General features: G+C 43.5%; 1 protein-coding gene across 1 annotated transcript; it reads right to left on the bottom strand.

Moving 5' to 3' along the window:
• Nucleotides 1-169: 169 nt before the first annotated feature.
• LOC129867999 (beta-glucuronidase-like) lies at nt 170-21096 on the bottom strand. Its single transcript, XM_055941550.1, has 12 exons — nt 20791-21096; nt 20199-20384; nt 16833-17014; nt 16041-16183; nt 15608-15795; nt 14236-14388; nt 13778-13956; nt 11827-11973; nt 6547-6631; nt 5719-5895; nt 5272-5407; nt 170-1248 (listed from the first exon to the last, which is right to left on the bottom strand). Exons 1-12 carry the CDS (start codon nt 21001-21003, stop codon nt 1085-1087), a joined length of 1953 nt encoding a protein of 650 aa, XP_055797525.1. The 5' UTR covers nt 21004-21096; the 3' UTR covers nt 170-1084.
• Nucleotides 21097-21308: the final 212 nt, after the last annotated feature.

The raw sequence follows: 21308 nt of genomic DNA, 5'->3' as shown, positions 1-21308 counted from the left end.
AAATGTGGAAAAAGTCACGGGGTCTGAATAGTTTGAACGGACTGCATGTCCACAGTAAACGCTGCATATGTCCTTTACATTTCTATCACACAATCTGATACAGCGATTCAGACTGAATAAAGTCCTAAGATGAATACAAAATAAAAAGACAAGAGTAGAAACAAAATCATTATTTTTTCTTACATCACATTCCCATTTATTTACACTGAACAGCATCATGATTCACATTCATGTATATAACTGGTTGATCCCTGAATGACACAAAGAGGCAAGACAGAAGTTATAACCAACGGTTGTGTGCCAAGTCAGACTGTCTCAAATGAGGGCATTTGATTAATCTGGCCCGGGTAGGCGTGTTTTGTACCGGGTGATAGTTGATTGCATTGGTTTTGGAACCGGTTAAGGACATGGGAGTAATGAGTAGGATTCTGTGTTTTCACAATGCAAAAGTGATTGCTTTTGATAAAAACACTATTTCGCCTTCCGAATGATAACTAACATGACCGAACAGTGCAGATCACTGTTTGATTTGAGAAGGACACTCCTTCTCTTACTGCTTTTGATCGTTCACGTCACGAGCCATAGACCCTTGTCCTGCAGCTCAGCATAAATCCAATCCACCCATTGACTGACAGATTGCTATAACATATGTGGTTAGCGGACAGGTAAAATACCTACCCAGGCGTTGTTGCTGACGCCTGGCAGATCTTACATCTGAGCAAAGGGTCGCACAGGAATAGCTGCGTTTACACAGGCACACCAATTCTGATCATTCTTCCACTAAATCAGATCTGATTGGTCATTTGACCAATTAGTGAGAAAAAAAAAAGAATTGAGCTGCTTGTGTAAACGCAGCCATTGATCCAGTTGGTTCTGGTATTTATGTGCTGTGGTCTTCATAGCGTTCTAGTCGTCACGCAGTCTGCTCCATACAGGTTGGTGTTAAGACACCAAACGGAACAAAAACAGAGGACTACCTGGACTCGTCAAATAAAAAAAATGCTTGTTTTCGGTTGCAAAGCGTTTAGAAAATGCTGTGTTATAATGTGCAGGATTCTGCACTAATGAATACGACCCAGGTGTGTCAGGGGTATGTAGCCAGGTAACAGGGGTACCTGGACCAGGTGGGCAGCAGGCCCGTCTCATTGGCCAGCCTCCAGTACCTCTCCCTCAGGAGGAAGGCCCCAGCTTTGGGCTGCCTCTGCCGGCTGAAGATTCCCTTCCTGTTACCCACCACGCGGAACACCGCTGCAGAGGAGAGAGAGATTCATTTCCCTGAGTGCTTGTTTCAGCCGTCAAAGTATAGAGAAAAACTATAGATCTGTACAGAATACAAGCAATTTTCTCATTTAACTAGGCAAGTCAGTTAAGAACAAATTCTTATTTACAATGACGACCTTGGAACAGTGGGTTAACTGCCTTGTTCAGGGGGCAGTAGGACAGATTTTTACCTTGTCAGCTCAGAGATTCGATCTAGCAACCTTTCGGTTAATGGTCCAACACTAACCACTAGGCTACCTGCCGCCCCGGGAAGCAAACAGGGGAACTATCGACAAATTCAATGCCAAATTCCAGAGGTGTAGACTCACTTGAGTCACATGACTGGAGTAGTCTGACAGGGGCACACAGTATTCACACGCCTTTGTCCACATTGTTGTTTTACAGCCTGCACTTAAAATGGATTCGACGTCACTGGCCCACACAAAATAATGTCAAAGCGGAATTATGTTTTTCATTTTTTCCCCCAAAATGTATTTAATTTTTCAAAATTAATTAAAAATGAAAAGCGGACATATCTTGAGTCAATAAAGTATTTAACCCCTTTTTAAATTGCAAGCTGAAATAAGTTCAGGAGTAAAACTGTGCTTAACAAGTCACATAATAAGTTGCATTGACTCATCTCTGTACCCCACAGATACAATTATCTGTAACGTCACTCAGTCGAGCAGTGGATTTCAATAAACAGATTCAACCACAGAGACCAGGAAGTTTTTCCAACGCCTCGCAAAGGGGGGCACCTATTGGTAGATATTTTTTTTTACATTGAATATCCCTTTGAGCATGGTGAAGTTATTAATTGCACTTTGGATGGTGTATCAATACACCCATTCACTACAAAGATACAGGTGTCCTTCCTAACTCAGTTGCCGAAGAGGAAGGAAACCGCTCAGGAATGTCACCATGAGGCCGATGGTGACTTTAAAATAGTTAGAGTTCAATGGCTGCGATAAGAGAAAACTGAGGATGGATCAACAGCATTGGCAATTAGGTTAGTATTGTGGAGTAACTACAGAGTGAAAAGGAAGCCTGTACAGAATACAAATATCCAAAACATGCATCCTGTTTGCAACAAGGCACTAAAGTAAAACTGCAAAAAATGTGACAAAGCAATTCACCTTTTGTCCTGAATACAGTTTTATGGTTAAGGGCTCGTAAGTAAGCATTTCACTGTAAGGTCTACAACTGTTGTATTTGGCACATGTGACAAATAAAATTTGATTTGACGCATTTTCAGTATGCGAAAAATAGAAAGTTTATAATACTTTTCAAATTTTGAAAAAATCCAGTATGGTTTAATAAAATGTCAGGATGTTCCTCATCAGCTCTTCATCTAGTAGAATTCGATGCACACTTTTCCACAATGCATTGGAAGAGGTAGCCAAACAACAAAACTAGGCTACTTAAATTGGGAAGATGCCTTGAAGCTTCTGCGGTGGCATTCAAAATGTAGGCTAAGTAGTTTCATGAAGGTGGAAAAAGTACCCAACTGTCATACCCAAGTAAAGACAGCTTAATAGAAAATGACTCAAGTAAATGTGAAAGTCACCCAGTAAAATAATACTTGAGTAAAAGTCAAAGTATTTTGTTTTAAATATACTTATGTATCAAAAGTAAAAGTATAGATCATTTCAAATTGCTTATATTAAGCAAACCAGATGGCAGAGTATTCATGTTTTTCTTAAATTTACAGATAGCCAGGGGCACACGCCAACCCTCAGACATAATCTACAAACAAAGCATTTGTGTTTAGTGACTCAGCCAGAGCAGAGGCAGTAGGGTACAGTAGATCAGGGATGCTCTCTTGATACACGTGTAAATTGGACCATTCTCCTGTTCTGCTAAGCATTCAAAATGTAACAAGTACTTTTGAGTGTCAGGGAAAATGTATGGAGTAAAAAGTAATCAAAAATATAAATAGTAAAGTACAGACACCCCCCCCACCAAAAAGACTTTAGTACTTTTACATCACGGACCATACCAAACATATACTCATTTGAGTGTCCCGTACTGTTACATCTAGTCTACGAGACCAGGCTGTCCAAAGTGATAATGTGCAGACAGACCATGCTGTCCCATCTGATCCTGCAACCTCCACTGCATAGATGCAGGCCGTGTGACTCTGCTTGCTCTGGACTCCAGAGAACTGATATTGACTGCTAACATGAATGACTTTCAGCAACAAAAATTAAATTGTTTTACACCTGCATCTTAAGTTTTGAAAATGCATTGCCGTTTATGGCTGTAATGACAGGCTCCACTTGGGCAGCGTTGTGTTGCAAGCTTTGATCCACAGTTTCTCTTTCCGCAGGTCAAACAGTTTGAAAACCACTCAGCTAGCAAACAGATTGTTGATTTGCTGTACAGCTATTGGCTCGGGGTCCTGAACAAACATCAAATTGTGAGAGGATTTCCATAAATAAATATGCACCTCCCAAAAAATAGTTTGGTTTATCAAGAATATGAACTGTCTACTTTGCAAGCTCATAAGCAAATGGGACATCAACAATTACTAGCATAGGTCTACAGGTCTTTTAGTATGTCAAAATGGCTTGAAATTTATCACTTATGAAGCTTGCATTTGGAATTTGTTAAAATTCATTATTACATTTTCGGGACATAAAATATTAAAAGCTAGGGCCAGGACGATAACAGTATCGCAATGTTTTTTTCCGTGGCAAATATTAAAACACGAAGCAAACCGAAGTCTGACCTTTAAAAACCTGCTCTATGTAAAATATTTTGTGCTATAGCTCGTAAAATAATTCAAATGTGACTCTGGATGACATGTTTGTTTCCAACATTAGGGCTGTTTTTCTTAAAGAAGAAGTGAAAAATCGGCTTCGTGTTTCGATTCATATTTTATTTCGGGTTTTGTTTCCTTACCACGATACTAACGTGATTTTAATTTTAGAAATCTGTTCTGAAGTATTCCCACGCATGGTAGAGAGATGTGATCATATACAAAATGTAAGCAAGGTATGAAATTATTATATTTTAAATAAAAATGTTTGGACTTCTTGCGGTCAATTTAGAGTCTACAAATAATTAGTAATTATGTTCCGGTCCCCTGACCATCCGCTCAAGAAAGAAATCGGCCCGCGGCTGAATAAAGTTGATGATTCCTGGTGTAAACCCTCCTTGTGCCACACCCATCCCTGCTGACTCAGAGCTTTAAATATAATTCACATCAATATCAGCACCTTTTCAAGAACCGGCCCACGACGACTAACGCCCGCCGCCGCCACGCGACTAACGCCCGCCGCCGCCACGCGACTAACGCCCGCCGCCGCCACGCGACTAACGCCCGCCGCCGCCACGCGACTAACGCCCGCCGCCACGCGACTAACGCCCGCCGCCACGCGACTAACTCCCGCCGCCACGCGACTAACTCCCGCCGCCACGCGACTAACTCCCGCCGCCACGCGACTAACTCCCGCCGCCACGCGACTAACTCCCGCCGCCACGCGACTAACTCCCGCCGCCACACGACTAACTCCCGCCGCCACACGACTAACTCCCGCCGCCACACGACTAACTCCCGCCGCCACACGACTAACTCCCACCGCCACACGACTAACTCCCACCGCCACACGACTAACTCCTCGTACTACTGCCGTCTTTCCCCTTACTCTAGGCTCCATTCAATCCGTATGGTTGAAGTCCATCGCAATAATACAGTTGAAAAAAAATACAAAAAATAATCATTTCCGGTTGAGCCGACATACTGCAATGCCGTTCACCATGAATTCAGTCTCTGCCAACGCCGAAACATTGCCTTTCAATTTACATCGCGCTATAGCCCTGAACTTCGGCGATACGGATTGAATCGAAGCCCCTGAGTAAAGAGAAAGTCAATATTAGCTAAACAAGCAAAGGCATGACAACCAGCATGACAACCAGCTTCAATGGGTAGGTTTTTACAAGAACGGTCGTCATAACGACACTTTCAATCTATTCCAGTCCTATAGGTTTTTAGGAATTCCTCCTTACTTTGTGCCGTCATGAAGTCCGCAAAGTTCCAGATGAGCTCTCCAATGACATACTCCTTCCTCTTCTTGTCAAACACATCGTGGTAGTTTTTCAACACTATTTTCTGGTATTCCTCAGTGAACATCATGGGAGGATCCTGGGGGGGGGGAGACAACCTTTTAATTTCCATTGATCACTCAAGCGCAACCACTTAACTTTCAATTCATAGATTTCAACCAGTGTTCAAGCCTGGGTAGGTGCTTGACAGAGGTCTTTGTTCAAGCACATTTGACAAAATGGTATCCAGACTATTGTTCGCCTTAAAGAGAGACCTTGCAATCTTATCAAGCACATGTCTGTTTGCTTTAGACAATACCTTATGTAAAAAAAAAAAAATTAAGTGTGTTTCTGTTCTGTAGAGAACATGACACGGAACGTAGAACATCAAAGTAGTTGTGGAACACTCACCGTGTGCAGTCCTGGAACCACATCGGCTCCATATTCACTCTGGATGATGGGTTTCTGGTACTTCCCGTACCAGTTCTCAAACTGGGTGTTGAGCTGGAAGGGGATGACCTCCAGGTGACCCGGGTCACTGTACCAGGAGAAGTAACTGTTCACACAGATCACATCCACATAGGGAGCCTTGTGTGGGGGGGGGGGGGAAGCAGTGTTACGGTGTTCAACTACAACTTCATTGGTATTGAATTGCCATTGTAAATGTATGGAACATTACGGTCATAAAATAAAATGGCGCCTATGTATAGACGGTTTTCAACGCGAGAAGAAGAAATAGAACTACTGGTTCAGTGTTGCGGTCCTTGTTACGATATATATATATATATCTCTTCATTGGCATTGAATTGCCATAGTAATGTATGGAATGTTATGGTCATAACTGTGCTTAGTTTAGTCACTGATAAACTATGTCTGAGTGGAACAGACAGTCAGTAAAACATTCCTCTTATAGAGTTATCTGCAGCAGGGAGTCACTGTGGCTGCAGAGGCAGACCTTAGTGAGCCAGGATGATTGAATCAGGGCATAGGTATGCCTTAGAAAAAAAATAATATATATTTTGGCAACAAGCACAGTCAAAGGCTCTTTTTCCAGTTAGTCATTCCTCGATTCCTCAGATCCTCTACTTTGAAAAACATCTTGGAAGAGGTCCACAATTCCCCCTCTGACCTCATTCAATAAGTTTGGAGAAGGAGGAGAGGAATCGAGATCAAGCAAATTGAGAAAGCCATAGTTCGGTGAATAATCCTTCAATAACATAAGAAACAGTGACGTCTCACCCCCTTGTCCCTGGCGAAGTTACTGGCGGTGATAAACGTGACCGGTCGAGTGACATCCAGAGATTTGGTATGAGCTATCAGTGTCCTGAAAAAGACAAACAAAAACATTTAAAGAGCAATGGTTTCCCTGTTCCAAGATGGGGTAGGGGGTCAGGATACAGACGGACTTAGTGAGGAAGGACCTGGAAGAAGAAAATGAGTCTGAAAGTCTGATACGGCGAGGTTGTCTTTGTTGACTATGACACAAACTCCGTATCACAGTTAGAGGAAGACCGATTAAATCGGAATGGCCAATTTCAAGTTTTCATAATCAGTAATCGGCATTTGTGGACATGCCCGATTACATTGCACTCCAAGGAGACTGCGTGGCAGGTTGACTACCTGTTATGCGAGTGCGGCAAGGAGCCAAGGAAAGGTGCTAGCTAGCATTAAACGTATCTTATATAAAAAATTAAAACATAATCACTAGTTAACTAAACATGATTGATGATATTACTAGTTTATTTAGCTTGTCCTGCGTAGCATATAATCAATGTGGTGCCTGTTTTTTTATTTTACCGTTATTTTACCAGGTAAGTTGACTGAGAACACGTTCTCATTTGCAGCAACGACCTGGGGAATAGTTACAGGGGAGAGGGGGATGAATGAGCCAATTGTAAACTGGGGATTATTAGGTGACCATGATGGTTTGAGGGCCAGATTGGGAATTTAGCCAGGACACCGGGGTTAACACCCCTACTCTTACGATAAGTGCCATGGGATCTTTAATGACCTCAGAGAGTCAGGACACCCGTTTAACGTCCCATCCGAAAGACGGCACCCTACACAGGGCAGTGTCCCCAATCACTGCCCTGGGGCATTGGGATATTTTTTAGACCAGAGGAAAGAGTGCCTCCTACTGGCCCGCCAACACCACTTCCAGCAGCATCTGGTCTCCCATCCAGGGACCGACCAGGACCAACCTTGCTTAGCTTCAGAAGCAAGCCAGCATTGGTATGCAGGGTCCTATGCTTCCTGGCTGATGTTTTGGTCACTTTTGAATGCTGGCAGTGCACATTTGTGGCCTGCTGGAGATCATTTTGCAGGGCTCTGGCAGTGCACCTCCTTGCACAAAGGCGGAGGTAGCGGTCCTGCTGCTGGGTTGTTGCCCTCCTACGGCCTCCTCCACGTCTCCTGATGTACTGGCCTGTCTCCTGGTAGTGCCTCCATGCTCTGGACACTACGCTGACAGACACAACAAACCTTTTTGCCACAGCTCGCATTGATGTGCCATCCTGGATGAACTGCACTACCTGAGCCACTTGTGTGGGTTGTAGACTGCGTCTCATGCTACCACTAGAGTGAGAGCACCGCCAGCATTCAAAAGTGACCAAAACATCAGCCAGGAAGCATAGGAACTGAGAAGTGGTCTGTGATCACCACCTGCAGAATCACTCCTTTTTTGGGGGTGTCTTGCTAATTGCCTATAATTTCCACCTTTTGTCTATTCCATTTGCACAACAGCATGTGAAATTTATTGTCAATCAGTGTTGCTTCCTAAGTGGACAGTTTGATTTCACAGAAGTGTGATTGACTTGGAGTTACATTGTGTTGTTTAAGTGTTCCCTTTATTTTTTTGAGCAGTGTATATAAAAATAGTACGATTAATCGGTATCGGCTTTTTTGAGTTGTCCAATAAATCGGTATCGGCGTTGAAAAAAATCATAATCGGTCGACCTCTACTCACAGTATCAGACTATGATACAAACTCAGTCTCACAGTATCAGACTATTGACTATGATACATAGTCAAGTATTGTAACGTCAAGAAACTTTATGGAGGAAATTCCTGCTGTTTGCTTGTCGGTCTGTCACGTTGATATTTATGGTTAGGTACACATTGGTGCAACGACACTTTGCGAATGCGCTTGTTAAATCACCACCCGTTTGGCGAAGTAGGCTGTGATCCAATGATAAAAGGACACCTACAACTGCTCTGTGAATGGCAGGGTTCACTAGTCCTCGGACTGCATTCCACATGACAGCAATCCATTCTACCAGGACATGCTCAGACGCACCCTTACACTTCTCTCCCATCTGATGAATAAGCATGCAAAGTACACACCCACTCACATACGTGGGATTTACAGATGTAAAGTAAATACCAAAGCTGCTTGAAATACCTTGGAAATTGTAGCCTTCAAGGTCTTGCCTGGTCCCCTCCCCCCCTCAAGCAGTACTGAGTAATCCTCCCCAATAAGAACACAGCCTACAATCTTTGGGGCGGCAGGTAGTCTAGTGGTTAGAGCGTTGGACTAGTAAACGAAAGGTTGCAAGATCATATTCCCCGGGCTGACAAGGTAAAAACCTGTCACTCTGACCCTGAACAAGGCAGTGTTCCAAGGCACTCCCAGGCCGTCATTGAATTAAAGAATTTGTTCTTAACTGACTTGCCTAGTTAAAGGTCAATCTCTGTTATGCTCCGTTTCCCTTCCTCTATGACGTAATGCTAGGTAGTCCTCCAATAAAAACAACACCTACAATCTCTGTTATGCTGTTTCTCTTCCTCTATGACGTCACCGTTACAGTTTTTGCCGATTGTCTAATTCACTTTCAGTGTGTAAACAAAAGCATCAAAACTTCTGTAACCATGCCTTAAAAACAAGTCACCAAAAGTACAAACATTTTCTGTTTTGCACTTTGGTTTGCAATTCTGCAACACACTGCTTCTTACATTAGACACTTCGTTCAAGAATTAAATCTTGCAATCATTGGGAAAACACTTGTATTCAAAATGCAAAACATACCTGAAAATTGGCAACACCCACACACAAACACTTCTACAGTATTTGAACACCAATTAGTCTGAGCCTTACCACTACAAATAGACCTCAGGTAAGCTCACCACCTCTCGAGTCAGAGAGTCCAGCCCAACCTGATTGGCTACACGGTAGCATCCAGAATACGGACATTTAGACTGGAGAACAGGTATGTCTTCAAGGTTCTACACTAGACTGTACCTACGGAATTGTTGCACGTCATTCTGCATCACAGTACAATACAACGTAGTCCTACAATATTAGGTCTACGCTCCTCAGTGAACAAAACAAATAGGTATAGTACTGTGAAGTACATTGTAATACAGTTGTGATGTTACTGTGTACTGTCTGTAAAGAAGAACCAAGCCAATGACATCATAGTCTTGCATTTTTCTACAGAACTCCCAGACGACCTCCTGAGGGTGGAAGGAAACGTCCGTTTCACCAGGAACAGGAACTGGCCGTTGTCAATCTAGTGTTGGCAAACACCACCATCATACATCAACTACCAGAGCAAATCAGCGCAGATCACACAGCGTCCTATAATAAATCAACCGTGTCAGTATGTTGACCCTCTGCCACATCTTGCGTCAACACCAACTTACAATGAAGCAGCTGAACAGGGTTCTATTTGAGAGGAACAGCGTTAAGAGTCAAAGATCTTCGCTATGACGACGTGCACTACGTAAGTGTCACCGTACTACACTGTAATGGCAGTAGATTGTGTCCTACTGGCACTGCATAGATACATTTAGAATAAACAGTATGTGACCTAGGCAGGGGGGAGCGGGGGGGTGTTGTCTGTGGGGGCACCTGCCTTGCAGCTTGTAGTTTTGACTGAATGCGTCTGACCCCAATGCTATAGGATAAAGAGCCGTAGTGAATGTCCCTGGGCAGCGTGGGGGGGAAATATCACCTTGTGTGACACCATTAGTCTGCAAGGAGTTCTCCATCACCATGCCACCCTGGGTCCCTACAATACTGCAACACATCATCATGTCTGGATGCACTACATAATGCAGCTGTACAGGACGGGCCAGAGCAGCCCCGGTTTGTCGTCATCTGGGATAATGTTAGTTTCCACCGGGCTGCTCTGGTCAGGGACTGGTTCACCAACCACTATAACGTCACAGTCGTATACTTGCCCCCTTACGCCCCATTTATCAATCCGATTGAAGAAATTATTTTAGTTTTGGCGTTTGGAAAGTGTATGACCGCCAACCACATGCCCGCCTGCCTCTTCTGCAAGCAATGGAAGAGGCATGCGGAGACATTGCGGTGGGGTCAGTCCAGGGTTGGATACGGCACACAAGGAGATTATTTTCCCCGTTGCCTAGCCAGGGATGACATTGCTTGTGATGGATGAGCTGATGTTGCCAGACCCTAACAGAAGACGGGATCCATCAACTACTATTTTTTTTAATTTAAAAAAAATCATTGCACTAATTCATTTTGTTTCAATGAGTTTACAGTAACATATTGATTACTGCACTTCTACCTTTCTTTGTATTTTTTTGTTGTTGTATAAACCTGCAATGGCAAAAAAAAATGAGCTGTACATATTTTTCTGAAGCCTTTCTATGTTTGTGTTCATTGAAATGCGAGTAGATGTACTGCACTGGAGCAATCTTTCACAGAAGCCTGTATGAGAAGGTTTACAAAGTACTAAAGACAGCAGTGTTTTCTATAAAGTACATCAGTGTGTTGTTGCTGCTATGAAAGAGTAATTCAAAATTGGTGCATGTGTATTATTTTGTTGCAAAAATGCCGTTTTGAAAAAGGATTGTTTTAATTGCAGAGTTTCATTTTGACAGACGTGTGTTTTGACATAGAAGTGTTGTGTCTTATTTGGCTTGTGTAGTTCTGACACAATGAGCCAAATTCTGCATAAGTGTGTAAGCAACCGCAACAAACTAATACTCCCTTTCCTCTATGAGGTCACCATTACTGCTCCGTTTCCTTTCCTCTATGAGGTCACCATTACTGCTCCGTTTCCTTTCCTCTATGAGGTCACCATTACTGCTCCGTTTCCTTTCCTCTATGAGGTAACCATTACTGCTCCGTTTCCTTTCTTTTATGAGGTCACCATTACTGCTCCGTTTCCTTTCCTCTATGAGGTCACCATTACTGCTCCGTTTCCTTTCCTCTATGAGGTCACCATTACTGCTCCGTTTCCTTTCCTCTATGAGGTCACCATTACTGCTCCGTTTCCTTTCCTTTATGAGGTCACCATTACTGCTCCGTTTCCTTTCCTCTATGAGGTCACCATTACTGCTCCGTTTCCTTTCCTCTATGAGGTCACCATTACTGCTCCATTTCCCTTCCTTTATGACATCACCAATAACGTGTTAATGTGAGAAGAGGAAGTTAAAAACGGACAATCTGTTCACTACAACATCACTCCATCATAATGTCAATGTGCATTTTAAAATAACAAGGACCCACATTCACGGGAAGTGAATGAACGCTAAACGTTCTCTTACTTGAAATATAATCCTGCAGGGGGCATCTCAGCGGCCGGCTCATTGGCTACAGACCACATGACCACGGAGGCGTGATTCTTGTCCCTTCTCACCAGTTCGTCCATGACCGCCAGGTGATGAGACAGGGAGGCGTTCCCAAAACTACGGCTGGGGGACAAGAGAGAGGACAGGGTTAATGGCTGTCCCGGAGACACAGAAGACCTGACGCTAGATTCTATCCATGATGTAAAGCCTGAGCATTGATATTATATATTGCTCTGTTTTATGTGGTATATAAACTTAACAACCGTCCATTAACAACTGAGGAGTTAATGGTAAAGACATGCACGCAAGCTTTAAAAAAAAAAAAAGTGTTTTTAAAAATGTCTGGCACGCAGTTCCGTGTGAAAAACACCTGAAGTTCTCTTCAAAAATGTTACACCAGCGGTGTATTCATTACAGAAACAGTTTACAAACCAAATGAAATCAAACAGAGGCAAAACAAGCGTTTTTTTAAAATTGGACAAATTCAGGTATGCCCCTCCCCGTATCGTTCCATTTGCTTCCGTTTAAGAAATGTTTTGCTAAATAAATCGTCTGAATGAATATATCCCTGGGGAACGTGTAACTTTTGACCCTTTAGAGGTCACAGAAACTGTCAACATGGCAATGAGCGCAAAAAAAATAAAATAAAAATCGAAGGTAATCCGCCTAAATGATTACCGCCCGTAGCACTCACGTCAGTAGCCAAGACGTGCTTTGAAAGGCTGGTCATGGCTCACATCAGCACCATCATGCTGGAAACCTTACACCCACTGCAATCCGCATACCGCCACAACAGATCCACATATGACGCAATGTCTTTTGTACTCCACACCGCCTTTTCACACCCGAACAAAAGGAACACCTATGTGAGAATGCTGTTCATTGACTACAACTCAGCGTTCAACACCATAGTGCCAATGAAGCTCGTCACTAAGCTAAGGACCCTGGGACTAAACACCTCCCTCTGCAACTGGATCCTGGACTTCACCCACAACTGCGTGGCCAGGCACGACTCCAACACCATCCTTACGTTTGCTGACAACACAAGTAGTAAGCCTGATCACCGACAACAATGAGACCTGGTCGTGTGGTGCCAGGATAACAACCGCTCCCTCAATGTGAGCAAGACAAAGGAGCTGATCGTGGACTACAGGAAAACATTAACGTTGAAGGGGCTGTAGTGGAGTGTTTCAAGTTCCTTGGTGTCCACATCAAACTAACATGGTCCAAACACACCAAGACAGTTGTGAAGAGGCCACGACAACACTTTTTCCCCTTCAGGAGACTGAAAAGATTTGGCATGGGTCCCCAGATCCTCAAAATGTTCTACAGCTGCACCATCGAGAGCATCCTGACTGGTTGCATCACGCTTGGTATGGAAACTGCTCTGCATCTGACCGTAAGGCGTTACAGAAGGTAGTGCGTACGGCCCAGTACATCACTGGGGCCAAGCTTCCTGCCATCCAGGACCTCTATACCAGGCGGTGTCAGAGGAAGTCCCAGTTACCCAAGTCATACACTGTTCTCTCTGCTACCGCACGGCAAGCGGTACCGGAGCGCCAAGTCTAGGACCAAAAGGCACCTGAACCACCAAGCCATAAGAATGCTGAACAATTAATCTAATGGACACCTGCTCCTTTGTTTTTACACTGCTGCTACTCGCTGTTTATTATCTATGCATAGTCACTTTATAAAATTACCAGGACTAATCCCGCACATTGACTTGGTACCCCCTGTACATAGCCTCGTTATTGTTATGTCATTTTCTTGATACGTAGATTTTTTTACTTTAGTTTATTTTGTAAATATTTTCTTAACTCTATTTCTTGAACTGCATTGTTGGTTAAGGGCTTGTGAGTAAGCATTTCACAGTAAGGTCTACACCGGTTGTATTCGGAGCATGTGACAAATACAATATAAAACTTACATGTCTTTGATGCCCACCCCGGGACACTCGTCAATGACCACAATGCCATGGCGGTCTGCCATCTGCAGGATCTCCTCAGCGTACGGGTAGTGACTGGTCCTGAACGAGTTGGCCCCTAGCCACTTCAACAGGTTAAAATCCTTCACAATCAGGGGCCAGTCCAGGCCCTTCCCTCTGATCTGACACAGAAAGCAGGGGGAAACAGTTAGAGACCCATTTAAGAGACCTAATTCCATTGACCCTTTAAAATAATTCCAAAACGCATGACAGAACTGAAATTAGTTTGTTAAAAAAAAAAAACACAGAAACCGATAACTTCTAAATCAGCGTCAACAATCATTACTTCTATATCTTTGCAAATATGGAATGCAACTAAACACCTGCAGGACGGACAGCAGTTCTACACGCAAGACAAGTGAGTGTTTTGCTGCCCTCTAGTGGTACTACTCGGTACTCACATCAGCATCCTCATGTTTGTTGACTCCGTGGAAATAGAAGGGTTTGTTGTTGATGAGGAACTGTGTGTTGGTGACCTGAACAGTACGGATTCCCACGGGCAGAGCATAAACATCCTCGCAGACAGAACCCTCGATAGCTGTCGTCATGTGAACCTGGAAACAATTGAGATGAGGTGGAATGTTCAGAATGTAGCAAGATAGAAATGGAAAGAGTAGAGCTGACAATGACAAATCTGCACGACAGATAGAAATATACAGCCTAGAAAAATATGATTCTGAACATTCTATAATGTTGCATTAGATTCTGTAATGAACAGGCCCTAGCCAGGAGGATTGTTCCAGTCAAGAGTCTTTCCATTAACACAGGAAGTAGGGAAGGTGTGATGCGGAGTTGTCAAACTAAGGCGATGTTCATGGTAGCGTTTACTCATCACACGGAAAAGGGTAATACACGAGAACAAACCAGTTAATATTTAGCAAGTGCTTTTATTTCTCTAAATAACGTACACTGAACAAAAATATAAAAACGCAACAACTTCAATGATTTCATAAGGTAATTTAAATAAATTCATTAGGCCCTAATCTATGGATTTCACATGGGCAGGGGAGGCAGCCATTGGGTGGGCCTGAGAGGGCATAGGCCCACCTACTGGGGAGCCGGGCCCAGCCAATCAGAATAAGTTCTCCCCACAAAAGGGATTTATTACAGACTGAAATACTCCGTTTCACAGCTGTCCGGGTGGCAGGTCTCAGACGATCCCGCAGGTGAAGAAGCCAGATGTGGAGGTCCTGGACTGGTGTGGTTACACGTGGTCTGTGGTTGTGAGGCCGGTTGGACATACTGCCAAATTCTCTAAAAGAACGATGGTGGCGGCTTATGGTAGAGAGAAATTAACATTCTCTGGCAACAGCTCAGGTGGACATTCCTGCAGTCAGCATGCCAATTGCACACTTTCTCAAGACATCTGTGGCATTGTGTTGTGTGTCAAAAGTGCACATTTTAGAGTGACCTTTTATTGTCCCCAGCACAAGGTGCACCTATGTAATGATCATGTTGTTTAATCAGCTTCTTGATATTCCACAACTGTCAGGTGGATGGATTATCTTCACTAATAGGGAAGTAAACAAATTTGTGCACAACATTTGAGAAATAATATTTTTGTAGGTCTGGAAAATTTCTGGGATCTTTTAATTCAGCTCATGAAACATGGGACCAACACTTTACATGTTGCGTTTATATTTGTTGTTCAGTATAATTAAAATGTCATGTAGTTCATACATTTGATAAAAAGTTCAATTAAAAACCAAACACTAAAAAGGAACAGACAGTGGATCATCTAAGCCTAGCAACTAGGAACATAACCCAACTTACCTCCATAGAATACAGATAACCTGGGCTCTCATGCATTAGATACGGCCACCACAGGCTGACGTCCGTCACGTTGAGGACCCCAGACGGTCCAGTGGAGGAGGCCACAGAATGGCCCTCTTTGTCCGAGAGGGTCACCTTCAGCGTGGAATTGGGACTGCCCAGCACGGACACCTGGTAACTGATGAGCCCTACACCAAAGGGGCAGAACAGGAGAGACCAACACCTTAGTACACTTGTGCCATTTTTCACACTATTCCATAGAAACTGGAATCATGCAGAAAAGGACAATGTGAAAAGGAACTAGCCAAGTCAGCACAGTGTGGTTTTGGTCGGCACGATAGTGTAAACAGGGTATGGATAAACTGGGGAATGAAAAGACCTAAACTACCACTCGAGCAAAGTGGATGAGAATCTTTGTTGTTGTTGCACTCACCAATGTTGTCAGCAAAGTTGGTCAGCACTGTGATGTCATCAACGTACGCCTTAGGAGTGGTATACAGTAGAACAGGACGATGCAAACCAGCATAGTTGAAGAAGTCAAAGTTTGTGTTTTGTACAACATAGTCGGCAGGATACCTGTAGACAATATATAGACACAATATAGTCAGCAGGATACCTGTAGACAATATATAGACACAACATAGTCAGCAGGATACCTGTAGACAATATATAGACACAATATAGTCAGCAGGATACCTGTAGACAATATATAGACACAACATAGTCAGCAGGATACCTGAAGACAATATATAGACACAATATAGTCAGCAGGATACCTGTAGACAATATATAGACACAATATAGTCAGCAGGATACCTGTAGACAATATATAGACACAATATAGTCAGCAGGATACCTGAAGACTATATATAGACACAATATAGTCAGCAGGATACCTGTAGACAATATATAGACACAATATAGTCAGCAGGATACCTGTAGACTATATATAGACACAATATAGTCAGCAGGATACCTGAAGACTATATATAGACAACATAGTCTACAGGTATCCTGCTGACTATATATAGATTTACATTTATACCCCCCCTCAAAACCATCAGGAAATGCTTACTTAGCCTCAACCGTTCTAGGTTTGATCTCCAGAACATCTAAAATGAGTGTTTGACAATGTGAGATTCCTCCTAATTAAAATTATGCAAAAAAACATTTTAATATATTTTACATTGAAATGAAGTCAAATGTGGTGGGGTCATCAGTTCACCTGGTGGGGTCGTCTATATGTTGAATGGTTCCTGGGGGCAACGTCTCGAGTGTCAGGGTGTTGTTCACAGCTATGGTGATCCTACAGGCCACACCTGGGGCCTTACGGAGGACATCACCCAGCTCAGTCTCGAAGGGAAGATGGCCGCCCTCGTGCTCTGTCATTTTGATTCCATTCACCCACTGGCAGGGAATGGAAAAAAAAAAAAAGTGTGAGAAATATAGGACTGTTATTTCTATGAGTGACACACAGTTGAAGTCGGAAGTTTACATACACCTTAGCCAAATACATTTGAACTCAGTTTCACAATTCCTGACATTTAATCCTAGTAAAAATTCCCTGTCTTAGGTCAGTTAGGATCACCACTTTGTTTAAAGAATGTGAAATGTCAGAATAATAGTGGAGAAAATGATTTCTTTCAGCTTTTATTTCTTTCATCACATTCCCAGTGGGTCAGAAGTTTACATACACTCAATTAGTATTTGGTAGCATTGCCTTCAAATTGTTTAACTTTGGTCAAACGTTCCGGGTAGCCTTCCACAAGCTTCCCACAATGAGTTGGGTGAATTTTGGCCCATTCTTCCTGACAGAGCTGGTGTAACTGAGTCAGGTTTGTAGGCCTCCTTGCACACACACGCTTTTTCAGTTCTACCCACAAATTTTCTATAGGATTGAGGTCAGGGCTTTGTGATGGCCACTCCAATACCTTGACTTTGTTGTCCTTAAGCCATTTTGCCACAACTTTGGAAGTATGCTTGGAGTCATTGTCCATTAAGAAGACCCATTTGCAACCAAGCTTTAACTTCCTGACTAATGTCTTGAGAAGTTGCTTCAAAATATCCACATAATTTTCCTCCCTCATGTGCCATCTATTTTGTGAAGTGCACTAGTCCCTCATGCAGCAAAGCACCCCCACAACATGATGCTTCCACCGCCATGTTTGATGGTTGGGATGGTGTTCTTCGGCTTGCAAGCCTCCCCCTTTTTTCCTCCAAACATAACGATGGTCATTATGGCCAAACAGTTCTATTTTTGTGTCATCAGACCAGAGGACATTTCTCTAAAAAGTACGATCTTTGTACCCATGTGCAAATCGAAGTCTGGCTTTTTTTTTTTTTTTTTAATGGTGGTTTTGGAGCAGTGGCTTCTTCCTTGCTGAGCGGCCTTTCAGGTTATGTCGATATAGGACTCTATCTGTGGATATACACTGCTCAAAAAAATAAAGGGAACACTTAAACAACACAATGTAACTCCAAGTCAACCACACTTCTGTGAAATCAAAATGTCCACTTAGGAAGCAACACTGATTGACAATAAATTTCACATGCTGTTGTGCAAATGGAATAGACAAAAGATGGAAATTATAGGCAATTAACAAGACACCCCCAAAAAAGGAGTGATTCTGCAGGTGGTGACCACAGACCACTTCTCAGTTCTTATGCTTCCTGGCTGATGTTTTGGTCACTTTTGAATGCTGGCGGTGCTCTCACTCTAGTGGTAGCATGAGATGGAGTCTACAACCCACACAAGTGGCTCAGGTAGTGCAGTTCATCCAGGATGGCACATCAATGCGAGCTGTGGCAAAAAGGTTTGCTGTGTCTGTCAGCGTAGTGTCCAGAGCATGGAGGCACTACCAGGAGACAGGCCAGTACATCAGGAGACGTGGAGGAGGCCGTAGGAGGGCAACAACCCAGCAGCAGGACCGCTACCTCCGCCTTTGTGCAAGGAGGAGCACTGCCAGAGCCCTGCAAAATGACCTCCAGCAGGCCACAAATGTGCATGTGTCTGATCAAACGGTCAGAAACAGACTCCATGAGGGTGGTATGAGGGCCCGACGTCCACAGGTGGGGGTTGTGCTTACAGCCCAACACCGTGCAGGACGCTTGGCATTTGCCAGAGAACACCAAGATTGGCAAATTCGCCACTGGCGCCCTGTGCTCTTCACAGATGAAAGCAGGTTCACACTGAGCACCTGAGCACATGTGACAGACGTGACAGAGTCTGGAGACGCCGTGGAGAACGTTCTGCTGCCTGCAACATCCTCCAGCATGACCGGTTTGGCGATGGGTCAGTCATGGTGTGGGGTGGCATTTCTTTGTGGGGCCGCACAGCCCTCCATGTGCTCGCCAGAGGTAGCCTGACTGCTATTAGGTACCGAGATGAGATCCTCAGACCCCTTGTGAGACCATATGCTGACACATGCACATTTGTGGCCTGCTGGAGGTCATTTTGCAGGGCTCTGGCAGTGCACCTCCTTGCACAAAGGCGGAGGTAGCGGTCCTGCTGCTGGGTTGTTGCCCTCCTACGGCCTCCTCCACGTCTCCTGATGTACTGGCCTGTCTCCTGGTAGCGCCTCCATGCTCTGGACACTACGCTGACAGACACAGCAAACCTTTTTGCCACAGCTCGCATTGATGTGCCATCCTGGATGAACTGCACTACCTGAGCCACTTGTGTGGGTTGTAGATTCCGTCTCATGCTACCACTAGAGTGAGAGCACCGCCAGCATTCAAAAGTGACCAAAACATCAGCCAGGAAGCATAGGAACTGAGAAGTGGTCTGTGGTCACCACCTGCAGAATCACTCCTTTTTTGGGGGTGTCTTGCTAATTGCCTATAATTTCCACCTTTTGTCTATTCCATTTGCACAACAGCATGTGAAATTTATTGTCAATCAGTGTTGCTTCCTAAGTGGACAGTTTGATTTCACATAAGTGTGATTGACTTGGAGTTACATTGTGTTGTTTAAGTGTTCCCTTTATTTTTTTGAGCAGTGTAGATACTTTTGTACCGGTTTCCTCCAGCATCTTCACAAGGTCCTTTGCCGTTGTTCTGGGATTGATTTGCACTTTTCGCACCAAAGTACGTTCATCTCTAGGAGACAAAACACATCTCCTTCCTTCCCTCCAATTGACTCAAATTATGTCAATTAGCCTATCAGAAACTTCTAAAGCCATGACATAATTTTCTGGAATTTTCAAAGCTGTTTAAAGGCACAGTCAACTTAGTTTATGTAAACTTCAGACCCACTGGAATTGTGAAACAGTGAATTATATGTGAAATAATCTGTCTGTAAACAATTGTTGGAAAAATGACTTGTGTCATACACAAAGTAGATGTCCTAACCGACTTCCCAAAACTATAGTTTCTTAACAAGAAATGTGTGGAGTGGTTGAAAAACAAGTTTTAATGACTCCAACCTAAGTGTGTGTAAACTTCTGACTTTTATCTATCCACACACACACGGAGGGATGTACATTGCAGTTGAACTCACGTAAGAGGCTGTGGAGTTACAGCTTTCACACAAGTGATACAGAATGTCACCTGGAGCTGAAAACAAGTGGTAGAAGATTTATGAAATACTCACGACCACTGAGTAGTAGTGTGCACTCCCGACCCTCAGCACGACTCTGGTTCCCTTATCAGACACCCATCGTGAGGGTACCAACACCTCTCTCTCATACCACACCCAGCCAATGAAATCCCTCAGCCCGGGATCCTGGGTGATGTCGTTGTAGCTGGCAGGCACTGGCATGTCAATCACTGGACCGGTCTAGACAAACGGATAGAAAGAGAGAGAAAAAAAGAGGGAAGAATGAATAAGAACAAATGTTTACAATCTTTGACTTGAATTATCATAAAGACAGTTTACACAAAATTAGCTAAAATACATTCAAAGACTTGGTGAAACAAACATTTTTAGTTGGTTTGAAGTTAACATAGACTACCGATAAACTTTTTTTTTTGCAGACTAGATATTGGATAATCATTTTGTTTCCAGACTAGCCTATCAATGTTCACCAAATAGACCACGCATTAAAAGGTAAATTATAGTGGCAGATTCCTGTTTGTTCAGAATAGTTCTCGTAGTCCACAAACTATTGGCAACGATTTTATGACACAATATCCACGTTACAAAGTTAATATGGTTTATTAAACAATGGATGTTCTCTGTTTACCTCTGCAAGGCGACTTTTGTACCATGCCTGTTCAAAGCCCAAGTTCCTGTTGTGGGAGACGTCTGCTCTGAAGTCCCACAGCCCATTCAGCTCTTTGATCTCCCGCGACGACGACTCTCGGGGGAAGAGCATTCCACCGTCCAGAAAATGGGCAACATCCCATACTGCAGATAGGAACACTAAATAGTTTACTAGCCTTCCAAAAGGCTCCATTTTCACAGTTCACACAATAGCTAACAACAAACGTATTTGGCTTGCAGAAGTTAGTCACATGACCACCTTTAAAGTAAATCTTCTTCTTCTGTGGGTTTTATGGCGGACTACAACCCATAAAGGTGTATTGCCGCCACCAACTGGATGGTTTGAAAAAAATCAAAAATAAATCCATAAGTAATAGTGAAACACCCCAATAAAAATAGTACATTGCCAAAACTGACAAAACTCCCACTTCCTTCCTTCTTTTAATTCTCCATATCTCCCTTCTCAGGCTTGAGAACCTGAGAGGGGTGGTACGGCTT

Source organism: Salvelinus fontinalis, chromosome 13, assembly GCF_029448725.1.
Source record: "Salvelinus fontinalis isolate EN_2023a chromosome 13, ASM2944872v1, whole genome shotgun sequence".
NCBI classification, from domain to species: domain Eukaryota; kingdom Metazoa; phylum Chordata; class Actinopteri; order Salmoniformes; family Salmonidae; genus Salvelinus; species Salvelinus fontinalis.
This window is presented reverse-complemented; position numbering and strand designations above follow the sequence as displayed.